General features: G+C 48.5%; 4 protein-coding genes across 4 annotated transcripts; 3 read left to right on the top strand and 1 right to left on the bottom strand.

The window, feature by feature from the left end:
• Positions 1-2,587: 2,587 nt before the first annotated feature.
• Positions 2,588-4,005, top strand: Pmar_PMAR000689 (hypothetical protein; the record flags this gene model as incomplete). Its single annotated transcript, XM_002781113.1, has 2 exons — positions 2,588-3,655; positions 3,712-4,005. The coding sequence occupies 2 exons, from the start codon at positions 2,588-2,590 to the stop codon at positions 4,003-4,005; spliced, it is 1,362 nt and encodes a 453-aa protein (XP_002781159.1).
• Positions 4,006-9,966: 5,961 nt separating this feature from the next.
• On the bottom strand, positions 9,967-10,298 carry Pmar_PMAR000688 (hypothetical protein; the record flags this gene model as incomplete). Its single annotated transcript, XM_002781112.1, has 3 exons — positions 9,967-10,030; positions 10,085-10,154; positions 10,202-10,298. 3 exons carry the CDS (start codon positions 10,296-10,298, stop codon positions 9,967-9,969), a joined length of 231 nt encoding a protein of 76 aa, XP_002781158.1.
• Positions 10,299-11,305: 1,007 nt separating this feature from the next.
• Pmar_PMAR000687 (hypothetical protein) lies at positions 11,306-12,580 on the top strand. The gene is made up of 5 exons (XM_002781111.1): positions 11,306-11,641; positions 11,682-11,798; positions 11,859-12,145; positions 12,189-12,305; positions 12,357-12,580. Exons 1-5 carry the CDS (start codon positions 11,329-11,331, stop codon positions 12,444-12,446), a joined length of 924 nt encoding a protein of 307 aa, XP_002781157.1. The 5' UTR covers positions 11,306-11,328; the 3' UTR covers positions 12,447-12,580.
• A 505-nt stretch (positions 12,581-13,085) lies between these two features.
• Positions 13,086-13,323, top strand: Pmar_PMAR000686 (hypothetical protein; the record flags this gene model as incomplete). Its single annotated transcript, XM_002781110.1, has 2 exons — positions 13,086-13,225; positions 13,257-13,323. 2 exons carry the CDS (start codon positions 13,086-13,088, stop codon positions 13,321-13,323), a joined length of 207 nt encoding a protein of 68 aa, XP_002781156.1.
• Positions 13,324-13,833: the final 510 nt, after the last annotated feature.

The raw sequence follows: 13,833 nt of genomic DNA, 5'->3' as shown, positions 1-13,833 counted from the left end.
GGCATATTATGCCGTTAGTCGTGCCAACACGAACGCCCCACAAAGATTGCTTCCAATGGTTTGCTGTTGGGCAGAAGGGCATACCACCTCAGCACCAGATCCGTAGAGCTGCCTCAGCCGTACCTTCATGTATTCCGAGACACTAGCCTGCTCTCCGTATGAACTATCAAAGTAAAATATATCACCAATAATCCGCACCATGCAGGTAAAGTGACAACCACCGTCAGATATTGGCTGCAACACAACCAAATCATTGTCAGGCACAGGGGAAAACCCATAGCCCGATAGCCATACTGCCTGAGCTCGATTCACCTTCCTTTTGAACTTGTGTTCGATACGGGTCATCCAAGCCTCTATCACCTGGTCGGAAATGCTCGAGTCCTCGACAAGCAGATTATCTCGATCCTGGGTCGTTAAGAGCAAGGTCGTACCCACTTCTCTCCCCGGAAGATTACGCCAAGTTGGGAAGGAGTTCCGCTCCTTGTCGCTCCTATGGCCAGTTCCGTCTGAGCCCGACTTCTCCTGGGAAGGTGCTTGAACTGCGATACCCTGAGACCCTGCCTAATAATTGGGATAACTGGGACCCTGCCTAATTTCCGAATAATTGGAACCAAAGTCTGCCTTGCGCTTCGCATCAGTAGCACGCTCAATGGTAGGGAACTCTAGAGACTCCGCCTCGTCAACTTCGCGAGGCATATCCTTCACGATCATCCTGATAGAAGCCCTTACTTTGTCGAACCAGCTCTCCGAACCTATTCTGAAGCGACAAACTCTGCGCAGTATCGCGTCATTCTCGAGGTATCGAGCTTCACGTGGCCAGATTTCCCCCTCTCGCATCATAAGTAATTCGGCCCTCCTCTCCTTCATAAGATCATGAACGACGCTAATCCATGACCAGATTGTAGGATGGCTCGATCCCGGAAAATGACCGTTCCAACGGTTGTGGAATCCTTCCTGGCCACTATTCGTACGCGGTAGTTCTTGCTCAACGCGCTAACGCAAGTTCCACAATCTTGCTGGATGAATACCTTTCGTGCCGTAGTGAGGGCGAAGGTACTTCAACAGAAAACGGCGGTCGTCTCCGAGAGTTTGTCGAAGATGAAATCCATTCCCAAGTCCACGAGATCAAGCGGAAGGATTCCTTCCGAAGGAAGGGGAGCGCGCCAATATGGCGTAGTAAACCTCTTCTCGCAGAGCCTGCTGCTCCTTAGAAGCAGCCGGCTTCCGTATAAGGCTCTCGATCTTCCGCCTTATGTTCTGGCAGAAGTGGAAGTAGCAACAAATAACCTTCCCTTTCCCGAATACGCCTTCGAAAGCTTTTCTCACAGCGTATTCGAAATCCATCATGTAGCTCCCCACATCCTGACTCAGGATTCCTGAGTCAGCGATCCTTCTATCGCCGCAACGAAACGCTCGTAAGAATTTCCATTCTTTCACGGAAGAATGGCATAGAATAGAGGAAACATACGGCCACAGTCGAAGCGCACCATGACCGTGAATTTCTGGGCCCAATGAGTCGGAGAGGTCTTGAACGTCCCATCCACAGAAATGTGAAAATCTTCTCCGTCGTTCTTCATCATCTCCTTCACCCAAGGATCCATCCAGATGAATAGGCGATCCTTATCCCCTTCGCCGCTATCGAACAATAAGGTTGAACGACTTGAGCCCCCGGCATTCACATGGACATATGCAGAAGACAAAGCCGCTAGCCCTTCCCGACTGGATGGGGCCGTCGGTAGCCCGACAGAAGCTTTTTTTGTTTTGCGCAAAGTCTCATGTATCGCTTTGCGACTCGGTAGCCCCGCTACCGCTGCATCGTCCATGCCCGAAGTCACCTCCTGGAATGGGTCCATGACACGTGCCCTCACCGACAGCTTTTTAGCCCGCTCCTTCATCTCAATGTAGCCTTTCACGGAAGGCGCATCCGGACCTTCGCATGTGTGAGAACCTTTGACAGTTGCGGAGGCGAGCCTTACATCATTTAGGTTACCCGTCACGAGTGGCCGAGCATGACACTTGCGATGGGGAATCTGCTTGTAGTGGAAGGCTTGATCGGTATCAATCTCAATGATCATACAAGCTAAGGATCATTCCAGCATGTCAATTAGGGTATATCAAGCGTTTGTGGGGTCACCCCACTGGGGTGTAGTTCTGTAGGAGTTGTAACAACATGAACCGTGGATCAAAAAGATATCATTACCAAGCTTCACATAATGAATCACGTTGCACTTTTGAGAGGTACCAAAATCTTGATCTCGGATGTGTCTAATGTGCCCAGTGTGTAGGCACACTGTAAGACTAATAGCCCGGTCCTACGCCGCCAGTGGCGAGCGAGATTCTACGTTTCGTGTTTGTCGGTCTGTATTATTCTCGCGATCTATGGTAGCCACGTATTGTTACCTTTTCTACGACCACGACCCGACCTCAACGGCCACCCTCTGGGAACAGGCCCGGGCAGAGGTAGAAAAGGGGCGGCTCCTTGGTCCCTTCTCCGAGAACGAGATGAACGAACGGCATCCCGCAGGCTGGCTATACTCCCCCCGCTTCGCCAAAAACCGAACCAGGGAAGATGAGAGAGATTGACGACATGACAATCAGCGGAGTGAATCGTCTGGTATCCATACCGGAACGGGTCAAGCTCGACACGGTCGACGACCTAACCGACGCCCTCGCTCTTTTCAAGAGTGGCGACTCGAGGACTGGCCTACGTAGGAGCTACCACATCTTCAAGGGCGACCACGCCCAGGCCTACCGCCAAGTGTGCACATCACCACTGGATCGCGACGTCTTGGCAGTGCGCTTACAACGACCGGACGGCCTCGCCAATGCCAACTCCGACCACACCGCCTACTTCGAGCATGCCTGTATGGCGTTCGGCCACCGTGCCTCAATGCTACAATACTCTAGGCTCACCCGCGCCATCGTGGGCATCCTGAGAGAGGCCTTCAACATAGTAGCCTTCGTCTACGTCGACGACTTCTTCATACTCGCACCGTCCGACGAAGCGGATCTCTGCTTCGACATCTTCGAAAAGATTAACCAGCTGATAGGACTAGCAACGAAGCAGTCCAAGTTCCTACACCCGACCGACACGTGCAAGCTGTTGGGTTTGGTGGTCACAATCTCGGAAACCCATGTCACGCTAGACTTGGACGAGGCACGGTCTGCAAAACTGGCAGCCACCATCACAGACGTTCTGAACCGGAGGAGACTCACCCCGGCGGAGAGTTCAAAACTCGCCGGCAAGTTGAGTTTTGCCTCAACGGTATTCTACGGCTGGAACGGCAGGGCCTACCTCAGAGCCCTATACGCCAGGAGTCTACTGTCGGCAGGCACCGAGCGTAGGTCCCCTCACAGATTCGACGACGATAGCCACATCGCCACGGCGCTGAGGTGGTTCCTGTGGGCCCTGCACAACTGCCCCAAACGCTGCGTGTCCCTCCACTCCACTACACCACACGTGATCATCTACACGGACGCCGAATATTCTCTTATCCCCTCTCAGACTGGCTTCCGTAAACATTCCTGTATCGGCAGTGTATTGGCTATACCAGGACATAGCCGAGTCTTCTACTCCGCGTGGAAGCCCCCGCCTGACATCTACGATGCCTTCGACATCAGGGGCACGGACATACATCCCCTCGAGACCATGGCGGTACTATTTGCTCTATACCACTGGCTTCACACACCAATACCCCTAGGGCGCCTCAGCCGAAGAACGGCTCGATCAACATCACTCTCTACATCGACTCCACTGTGGCGGAGGGGGTTGTCCGCAAAGGCTATAGCTCGTGCAGCGACTTGAACGCCCTCGCCCAGCATACGTGGAAAATCGCCGCTACAAGTCATATCGGCCTCTGGACTACCAGGGTCCCATCAGCATCTAACCCGGCCGATTTGCCGAGCAGAGGGAAAATAGACGAGATGAGGGAGCTTGGATGGATCAAAAGCGGCCTCTTGTCCCAACCGCCATGGCAAACCTGGCTGGAAGACAGGGACCGCTGAACTCAGCTCGCTCAGTGAGCTTAGCACTGTTTCTGATGAAAAGTTGGTAGTATCACCTAACGAGACCGATAACGGCTTGCGCTGATCAATCTGCGGGTATCCGCGGGGGGCTCCCTGATGAAACGGCACACCCTTTCTCGAGGGAGCCATCACGGTGAGGGCAACCTCCCTAGAGCCACTGGCCCAACACTCGCCCTTCGTCCACCGGCTCCGCCTATGCTCTCTACTCAGGCCTTTCCCCAACAGCTGTTCTGCAACAATGGCGCGTGGATCACGCGGCGTGATACGAGTTCTAACGAATATCCGACGCAGCACCTTCCGCACATACCTTCAAGGCATGAAGAGCTACAGCAGATTCTGCAAGCTGCTTCATCGGCCATCTCTACCCGTCGACCCGGCAACGCTAACCTTGCGGCTCACACTCTTCAGGAAGGGCACGACCATGGACAATTACTTAACTGGCGTCAAGTTTTCCACCAGGGTGATGTCGCCGATAACGACGATATCTATGGCACCCTTCTACAACGACGCTGTTCGCACCACCGCCCGGGCCATTTCTCAAAGCTCAGGCCTCCCAACTCAGAAAAAGGGGCTACGTATAGACACTCTGAAGGCCATCCTCCGGCGAGCAGACTCTCTTTGGTCCAGATCAACACTACACCTTTCCCCGTGCAAGTTTGACAAGTGAGCAGACAAGAATGACAATGTCACTATCAAGAGTGACAATGAGAATCCAAGTATGTCACAATTCAATTCTGTTACAATCAAGTTTGACTTTAAGAATTCAAGTATGTCATAATCGAGATATTTTACAATCAAGATTGACAATGAAAATCCAAGTTTGTCACTTTTCTATTTTGTAGCAACCAAGTTTGACAGTGAGAATTCATGTTTGACATTGGCAGAATATATTACAATCAAGAATGACAATGTTCCACACGAGTTTGACAATACGCACACAAGTTTGACAATACACGTCCAAGTTTGACACTTCGACTCGACATGTTGACACGGTTTAAACTGATTGCCCACTTGAAAAATCACACGCATTACATAGTAAGGAGGCTCCCGAGTCATCGAGAGCTCTATGTAAACTTGGGATGACATCGAAAGAATTCAAAAAGCGACCCCTTGACTCCCTTTGTTCCCAAGTATCCGATAGCCTATACACGGCTCCTATCTTGTCAGTGGTTAGCTTTTGCATAGCATCATCACACATTCCTCGCAGCATATCTTCCCGGTACGGGTATAAGAACATGTGTTGCTCTTCAGCTCTATGCCTATCTGTTATCGGGCCCCTCTCACTCAGCTTCTCCTTGATATAGGCTCTGACCACAGAGAAACCCTCTTCAATGTCAAACTTGGATGTGTATTGTCAAACTTGTGTGCGTATTGTCAAACTCGTGTGGAACATTGTCATCCTTGATTGTAATATATTCTGCCAGTGTCAAACATGAATTCTCACTGTCAAACTTGGTTGCTACAAAATATAAAAGTGACAAACTTGGATTCTCATTGTCAATCTTGATTGCTACAAATTTAGATTGTGACAAACTTGGATTCTCATTGTCAATGTTGGTTGTTACAAGATAGAAAAGTGACAAACTTGGATTCTCATTGTCACTCTTGATGATAACATTGTCATTCTTGTCTGCTCACTTGTCAAACTTGCACGGGAAAAGGTGTAGACAAGGCCTACCCCGACAAGAAGAGGAAGGAGTTCAAAGAGGGACAGTTCGCAGTCGCCTGCCTCACCGCCTATACGTGCGCCATGCGCGTCCAGAGTGAGCTACTCCCACTGACGGAAGCCGCCATCTCCTCCTCCGCGGACGAGTTCACAATCCACCTGGCCTCACGCAAAAACATGAAAGGCCCGTGCGAGATAACGAGACCATGCGTGTGCCAGGTTGACCCTCTCATATGCGCCTATCACAGGCTGAAGTTCCTACGCCGAATACTGTCCGGGAGGGGCGTTCAAGGGCGTGATCCACCCGTCCCATTCGGCCGCTGGTTCCCTGTGACTCTCGCGTACTTCAACGACGAACTCCGTCGAGTCCTTGTGGAGATCGGTGTACCGCACCCCAACGATTACGCCTCTCACAGCTTTCGCCGGGGCTCCACGCAGGATATCACTTCGGGGGGTGGAGCTACGTTGACACAGGTTTTGAGACACCAACAGGTCCACGGTGGCTCCTACAAGAGGTACATGGATATACGTGAGGCTGAGGCGCTGGAGTTCGGGCAGATGATGCAGCGCGTGTGCAGACCGACGACGCCGCCTCTCCGTCATGTTGGCGATGGCCGGACCAAAGCGTGACGTGCTGGATGGGTTCTCCGTGGGGATTTCCCGGCGCTGAGGCAGGGGACGTCATTCTGTATTTTGCACGGAACCGTGTCTGCATTATTCCTGCCCTGCCCCAGCGTCCGCGTTTTGGGTTCCCCCATCGGCACGTACATGTTTATATATTCCCATGACTGAGTCAACACGCTTTGAGTTCGGGATACCGAGTGCTATTAGTGGTATCGATTGATTTTGATGATTTGTGATCAGCTGCTTTCCATCCCTGAGCCCCTCCCACTATTACTTGTACTGTGAAATGTTCTGAACGTACAAAATTCGCATAGTTGAGCCGATGCACTCTTGAATAGTTTGCGGAGGCAACAGTGGTCACAAGCGGTATAGTAGATGACAGTACTAAGAATGCCTGTAGGAAACCGTCAACAGAGCTCGGAAACATAAATTTCGGGATGACTGGAACGCCTATTAAATTGCAGCAAGATTGTGAGCATCACTAAGTGTAGCAACCACTACTGAGAAAATAACACAAGCACATCGTGACAAGAATAATAGACCGTAGAGTAGTAAGGTGTAGTCCCAAAGCAGTTGCCACGACCCGAAGATAACTGAACTAGCCAGACTTCTACCACTTCTGCTCACCAGACAGCTTATCATATAGGTCATTATCTGAGTACCCGCCACAAGTATGGTATCCGTTCGACGGTGTAATACAATCCGGCAATCGCAACTTTTTGCTAATGTTGCGGATTTGCCAAATGCTATAATTCTTGACAGTCTCACCTTTTTGCTCATTTGTATGTGCCGCTCTCTCAGTTACAAAGTAGCAACCACATTTACACCCTAGCAAGTTCTGGTATAGGTTTTAGCAACCAAATGTTGAAAGTAACAAATTCGAAAGTGTTTTCCAGCAAGTCGCTCTTTCTTGCTCTTTTTTTGCTGCATTGTATATTTCCCCGGAGTGTTTTACACGCTGGCACTTTTGCCCAAGTGTGCTTCGCCCGCACGTTTTCGTTATTCTGGCAAGTTGTGCTCATTTGCTGTTTAATATGTTTCGCGTTGTAATTATATAGTCTGGCACCTTTTAAGGTTTGCTATTGTGTGATGTTCCTGCATGAAATATACAAATTGGCAGTTGCCGGTATGTGACAACGCTGCGCTACTTTTATGTTTCGGCTATTTGCTCTCTTGTAACTTACGCCCTGCGGGAATATATACTAGCGTTTTGCTCACTCGCTCAAACTGCGTCTCTGTTAGCGTTATTAGCAAACTTGCCCTTTTGCATTATTCGTACGAGCAATATACAGTCGAGCAAACATAGTTATATGATAGCATTTCTCGTTCGATTATGGTATTGCGTCTTATATCCATTCTGGTGCATGTTCATGCCCTATCCACTTACTATTAGTAAGTTACTAAGTATCTATCAGAGGTGTCACACCTCGTGTCTCACTTCAAGGGAGTCACTTAGTACCGGATGAAAGCGTGATAGCACTCTAGTGAGATATATCATCCACTCCGAAGACAGCGCGAGTTATGATCAATGCTGAATACCGAAAACATGATTGCTCTTGCATGTCGCGATTAAATCAGATGAGATAACAGTTAAATTGAGTCCCCATCTTCGAGTATCTTCTCTCTTTTTGCATCGTATCAATTGTGTCTCATGGTTTAATACGATTGTACGTATTGACGACTCAACAATACCCACAAGTTAAACCCTCAAGTAGGCATTACGACGTAATGCCGTACGTCGTAAGAATTACGGGCAACTTTGACATTCTACACGAGAAACGTTCACTCATGGGCAGTGGCACTCATCAGGGTGCTTTCGTGGAGCTATTATTATGGACTGTGCAGAGGTGTCGAAGAATTGTACAGGGGTAACGCAACACGGACAGAATTACTAAATATGAATTCTACAGCCCTCCGCACACAATATTCACTCCCGGGCACCACTAGAGTGCCTTCGTAGAGTTACTTTTAGGGACTGCATGAGGAGCATATTGAGGAACGTGCAAACTTCACTCTACCAATCACCGAGATAGCTACTTGTAGCAGCTACAACAGCTGAGCACCACTGAGATGCCTACCTTACTGCGAGTGCGTACATGGTCGCTAGTCTCTAGTGATTGGAGAAACTACTTCGATTCCCTTGTCCTCTTTCGACCGCTTCTGCTGCAATTCTTTTGCCGCGTGGCTCTCATACTCCTCCACCAATAAAATAGCATTGTTGTTAGACGAGTTCTTTCGCACTATCTCCTCACATCTGGTACCTCGGAAGAACTTGTGCAGCGCCGGGTAAATGCGGAGGGCTAAACCAGCCTGCCTCTTTCCTCGATAATTTCGATTTTCGCGCGGGGCATCTTTCTGCAATGACCAGTATTTGCTCAGACTACCGAAGAGCATATTGGTTCGCATGCAATAGGCTACGTAGGGATCAGGATGCGAGTATGAAAGCCACAACATCTCGCATGGGCACCACTGGGGTGCCTGCAATACAGCACTGCACTGCAGATGAGTGATCCATGTTGATCCAAATAAGTGATCTCGGATCACTCAGTACGAGTAATTCCGCCCAATACGAACTACCATGTAAACACAAATCCTCTACTTGCAAACATAATACAGAGCATAGCAAAAGTTTTAACCACAATCCCAATACCACCAGTGTTTCCCCTTCACTACTTCTGACACTACTTTCGAGTTCCCTCTTTGAGCTTCCTGAGTTTCTCGGGAATCTCTTTCCGGCAATCCCGGTCCCTTCTGTGACCATGTGCGAACTGCAATGATGTAGAAAATATGAAAACCCAACGAGCCCTTTACGAATCTACGTAAGTCGTTAGTAACGATCTACTACTTACAATAGTCCATCCATCATTCTCCCAGTGCTGCAACTATACTTATCTATATCGACAGAACCAAAGAACTTTGCAAAATAGTCACCACTCAGAGACTTCGAAACTATAATGCAATGCTCAACACAACCACCAACAACCCACCAAGGTTCGAATATCGCGTGCGAAATTTCAATTTCTTCTTCCGATTGTAGAACAGAAAAAATTTGCTCCATTGCGGGGTTGCTCATTCGCAAAGCGGCAAATTGCTCCTCTGAAAAGTAGCAATTTGCTCAATAGTAGAAGGAGCAATTTATTGGTTTGCCCCTTCTTTGAGCAAAATTGCTCAACTTTGTTACATAGTAGCACTTCATATAGCGGCAACTTTTATATATTCTAGCAATTTTCTGAAATATAAACAAGCAAACGATATTCATTCGAGCAGTTTCTGTTATACAAAACGGCAAATTTGCGTATTTGTAAAGTGCATTTTGCTACTTTGCTCTTCTGTATATCAGCCATAGCGTTTTTACACACTAGCACAACAGCAAAAGCCGCAGGGAATATACATTCCAGCTAATTAGCACTTTCTTGCTATTTGCTCCTTTGCTATTTTGTAACTGAGCCTTCGTTCGATCAAGTCGCATGAAAGGAAATTCTCAGATTACAGACTCGAGCGGAAGGGTCATCTGCCACAAACGCTGCCCCGAAAGGGTAACACGTTCACAGTTGAAATACAAGGAACCTGTAGAATGCTGGTGGAGCCAGCTTTTACTGTAACACCAGCGTTCAAATGAAGCTAGAAAAGCAGTGATGATAATAAGTAGACTACTTGGTCTTCTTATGCTGCAAAGTCTCACTCAGTACTGGCGGCTTGGGGGCTTTGATGAAGCTAAGAAATATCGATGATACAATTCTACGATAGTATTGTTGTTATTATTATTACCAGTCCTTGAAGAATACCATTCCCCATACACTAAATGCTATGATGTGGAGGAACATCAACACTACGATTACTAAGATGCCACTCGCTGTTATTAGTAATGCTAGTAGCTACTATTACCTGTTCGTAGACTCTCAGGTACTCCACTCACTATCTGGCCGTATACTGAGTCCTTCGAGGTAAAGGTGGTGAGATACTCTAATAATCCTTCTAACATTATCAACAACCAACAGTTTGATAGGAGTAAGAGCTTCACAACATTGGAGTGGCTGAACAGCGGAGCGAAGGTACTCTTGCGGTAGGCTTCATCATTTTGGCATGATACTTTTACAAGGTGCGCTGTTTGGATGGACACCCGACAGAGGACCCGGCAACGTTACTGAGAAGCTTATGTATTGTCGGGACGTGTTTATTTGTTGAAGGAGGGACTATAGCGAGTTACTCAAGGGCAAGTGTGGTACTCTCCGGTTGTTGCTGTGTAGTTAGGAGTGCTGTGGGATGGTCAATACTTGACATATGTGATCGGTGTGGCGATGCTGTAGGGTATGTATACCCTCTACTCTGCCGTGATGTTATGAAGGAGCACTTCTGTGATAAGATACTCACTGTGGAGTGTTTCGAAGATAACAGCATGATTGAGGAGCTCTTACGGACTACACCTAAATGGGAAGTACCACTCAGCTACCGCTACAGCTGCATCAACTGATCCTGGTCGTTATCGATGCTGGTGTGAGTGGTAATCGTATAACAGTGCTAGAGGCATGGATAGCTTATAGCGGGATCTGCTGCTATCGAGAGTAGCTGGGTAGGTAGTGTACGTAATACCCCCTTACCCTCGACTCTGTGCCCCTAGGTATAGTTGTGTACGGAATACAAGATTGTTGGACTCTGCCGCTGTTAGCAAGGTTGGTATTGGGATGAACGCAAGCCTTCACCTACGGAAGACCAAGAGGGAGGATAAAGTGGAGCCACCCTCAGATGCTAGTGATACGGGGGTGTAGTTCCCACTCTAAAGCTTGGCCTCTATTCTGATGATGATATCATCATGTCTGATGCATACAGGCTCGCTGCTTCCATGCGGTAGGAGCTCTCAGCATGATTATTCTTGTGAGTTTCAATGTTATGAGTTGTTGTCGAGTTGAGTCAAGCCGATACGATTGGTGATTCTCCGTGTGTATTGACGACAACATGAAATTGAGCTGTACTTGTGTAGTACTACTTTTTCAAAGGGCTACTGCTCGTCGTAGATGTCCGACAACAGCAGCCTCATCATTGAGAGGCGGCTGCTTCATAAGCAAACACCATCCAAGGTTGGTGACAGTACTACTAAGGAGGATGATAATGCTACATCAATGGGCGCTCAAACCGAGGGAATCTTGACCCGCGGGAAGGCCGCTGCTCTTGCGGCAGCAGCAACAACAACAGCAGGCGTAGGGAGTTCCCCGAGGAGTGGTATGGACAAGGATGATACTACTCCAGTGGAGGATGCTAATGGACCTGCAACTGCCGATAGCGAGAATGCTGTAATACCCAGCGTTAAAGAGCAGCAACCTATTGAAGGTAGTAACGGCGATCTGAGTTGGCTCATCATGGCATTCAGGAGGACCAGTTGTGGGTGGCGCGGCAGCTACTCTATTGCAACAGGGGAGTAGTAGAAAGGATGCTGATGAGGCGCATGATACTGCAAAAGCTCTTGGCTTGGATCCGAACCTATCTGGTAGTACTATCTGGGAACTGATATTGTTCGTGTCGTATAATATCGTCTCACTGTATTCAGCTACCTTGTTGCCTGCCTCGGCTCAACCTTTTCTTTCGGACATCCCTGTAGAGAAGCCTAGTGCATCTGAGATTAGACGGAACCTTACTCCTAGAGAGGCACGGCAATTAGCAGAGCTACAATACCATGAGCAGCTACGGGCATATCAGAGATGGGTAGCAGCTGTGGCTGATGCTATGAGGGAGAGGGCTACTGCAACTGCAGCAGCAATGGAGGAAGGAGAACATCATGAACAAGGGGTGGATGAAGGGGGTAATGGTAGTATAGATGGAAAGGAACATGTAGAGGTAGTATGGTCGTGGTCACGGGTGGGCCTGATGATAATATCAGGCAACTGAAGTGGGTAATAAGAGGCCTTCATCACATGGGGTAGCTGGTCATCATGATCATGTATCCTCACCAGTGAGGAAGATTCCAAAGACTAGTCCAGCGACTAATTCACGGGAGGTGAGAGTAATACTTGTAACGCGGTCAGTTGTAAGGGTGGCATCTTCTCAGACATTTGATAAGTCAGCAACTGGTACCTCCCTACCATCATCATCGATGCCCAGTTCGTCATCAGCGGCCGACATTACTACAAGCGTATGACTGGTATTGATGATCTCCTAATGAAAGCATTATATTATTCAATAACATATTCCCACCTATCTCAGTACTGGGCTACTCTATTATCCCACTACGTTCATGTAGCATCCTGACAATACTCGTAGTAAATCGTCACTAGTTGGAGATGGAATACTCTTGCTTCATCGTCTGCTGTATTGTGTTCACCCTCGGCAATCGTGCGCTACTTCCTATCCGACTAGTTCATTAGTAGTAGAATGAAGAGGGCAGCGGGTTGGGAACCTGGATATCATGATGCTGTCCAACAACAACAACAACAAGAACAAAATTGGAGGGCTAAGATGAGGGTCCACGCAATGTCCCTAGTGGTAGGTTGTCGCTTCAAGTGCATCTTACCATCCTTTCCTCTAGGCTATTCTTATGGGTGATAGTCCTAGTATACCTCCATCGCAGGAGCTTGCAGAAGGTGCGGTATGGTATTGTAGTATATGTGAACTCTACTTGACCAAGCTGACATCGATACATCTACAGAAGAGGAGGATACTTGATCACTTGCTCCAAGATGGACATCACTACTCCATGCTGCAGCATTGGTCATCAGTCTCAGCTTCGGTCCAGCGACCATTCCCGTCGTCGAGCCCACTGCAACAGGACTACCCTCTCATGGCTTCTGGGCCTCATCCTACTAGGAGGCTCAGCTTGCGCTTCAACCATTCCAATGGTGATATTGATATTATCAATCTGATGCAGCATAATGATGAGCCTACCAAATACGGTGGCTTGGTAGGAGGCCCTACTCGCAGGTGGGGTCCACCGGGAGTGCCTTCTGTTCAGGGTCTACGTGTGGAGATACCCCATTGGAATGGATGCCATCCTCTTCCTCTTCACACTACGAGTATGAGGATGCCCACTAGGCCTGCTAACCCGAAAGCCCCTATAGTCCTCCTACAACGAGAACTTGGCTTAAGCTCTCCTCCTCCTCCTCCTCCTCCTCAACCGTCCTCTACAGCATGGTCACTCACTAATACCAAAGAAGTCACAGTTAGTGATACATCCACACCTCTGTCGGCTACCGAGGGGGGTGGCACTGTGAGATCTGTAGACTCCAATGCTACTACTACCACATCTGATGTTCAATACCTAGAATTGATAGATCGTGCCATTAGCATCTGTGGTGTGTTGGCTCCTGATCAAGCCCTGACCTCTCCATTTGTGGATCCCTCCTAGCACATCTCTTTCTCAAATGCAGCAGCGGGAGCTCACACTGTAATATCCGACACCATTCTCGAATGTCTTCTATCAGTGTTTGGAAACTGATTGTCCAGAGATGATCATATCATCGCAGTAGAGTACCTTTGTCTACAATTTACCATCACATTGCGTTCCTAAAGACCCCTGTTGTTCAGTCATG

This window comes from Perkinsus marinus (assembly GCF_000006405.1).
Source record: "Perkinsus marinus ATCC 50983 genomic scaffold scf_1104296943560, whole genome shotgun sequence".
NCBI lineage: Eukaryota > Perkinsozoa > Perkinsida > Perkinsidae > Perkinsus > Perkinsus marinus.
The sequence above is the reverse complement of the archived record's forward strand: the minus strand, read 5'-3'. Positions and strand labels throughout refer to the sequence as shown.

Bases quoted from the DNA above. Each gene is read 5' to 3' on its own strand.
- Pmar_PMAR000687 (XM_002781111.1), top strand. From the start codon at position 11,329: ATGTCCGACAACAGCAGCCTCATCATTGAGAGGCGGCTGCTTCATAAG. The intron at 12,146-12,188 runs GTAGTATGGTCG...TGATAATATCAG, and splicing joins ATGGAAAGGAACATGTAGAG to GCAACTGAAGTGGGTAATAA. The intron at 12,306-12,356 runs GTGAGAGTAATA...GCATCTTCTCAG, and splicing joins CAGCGACTAATTCACGGGAG to ACATTTGATAAGTCAGCAAC.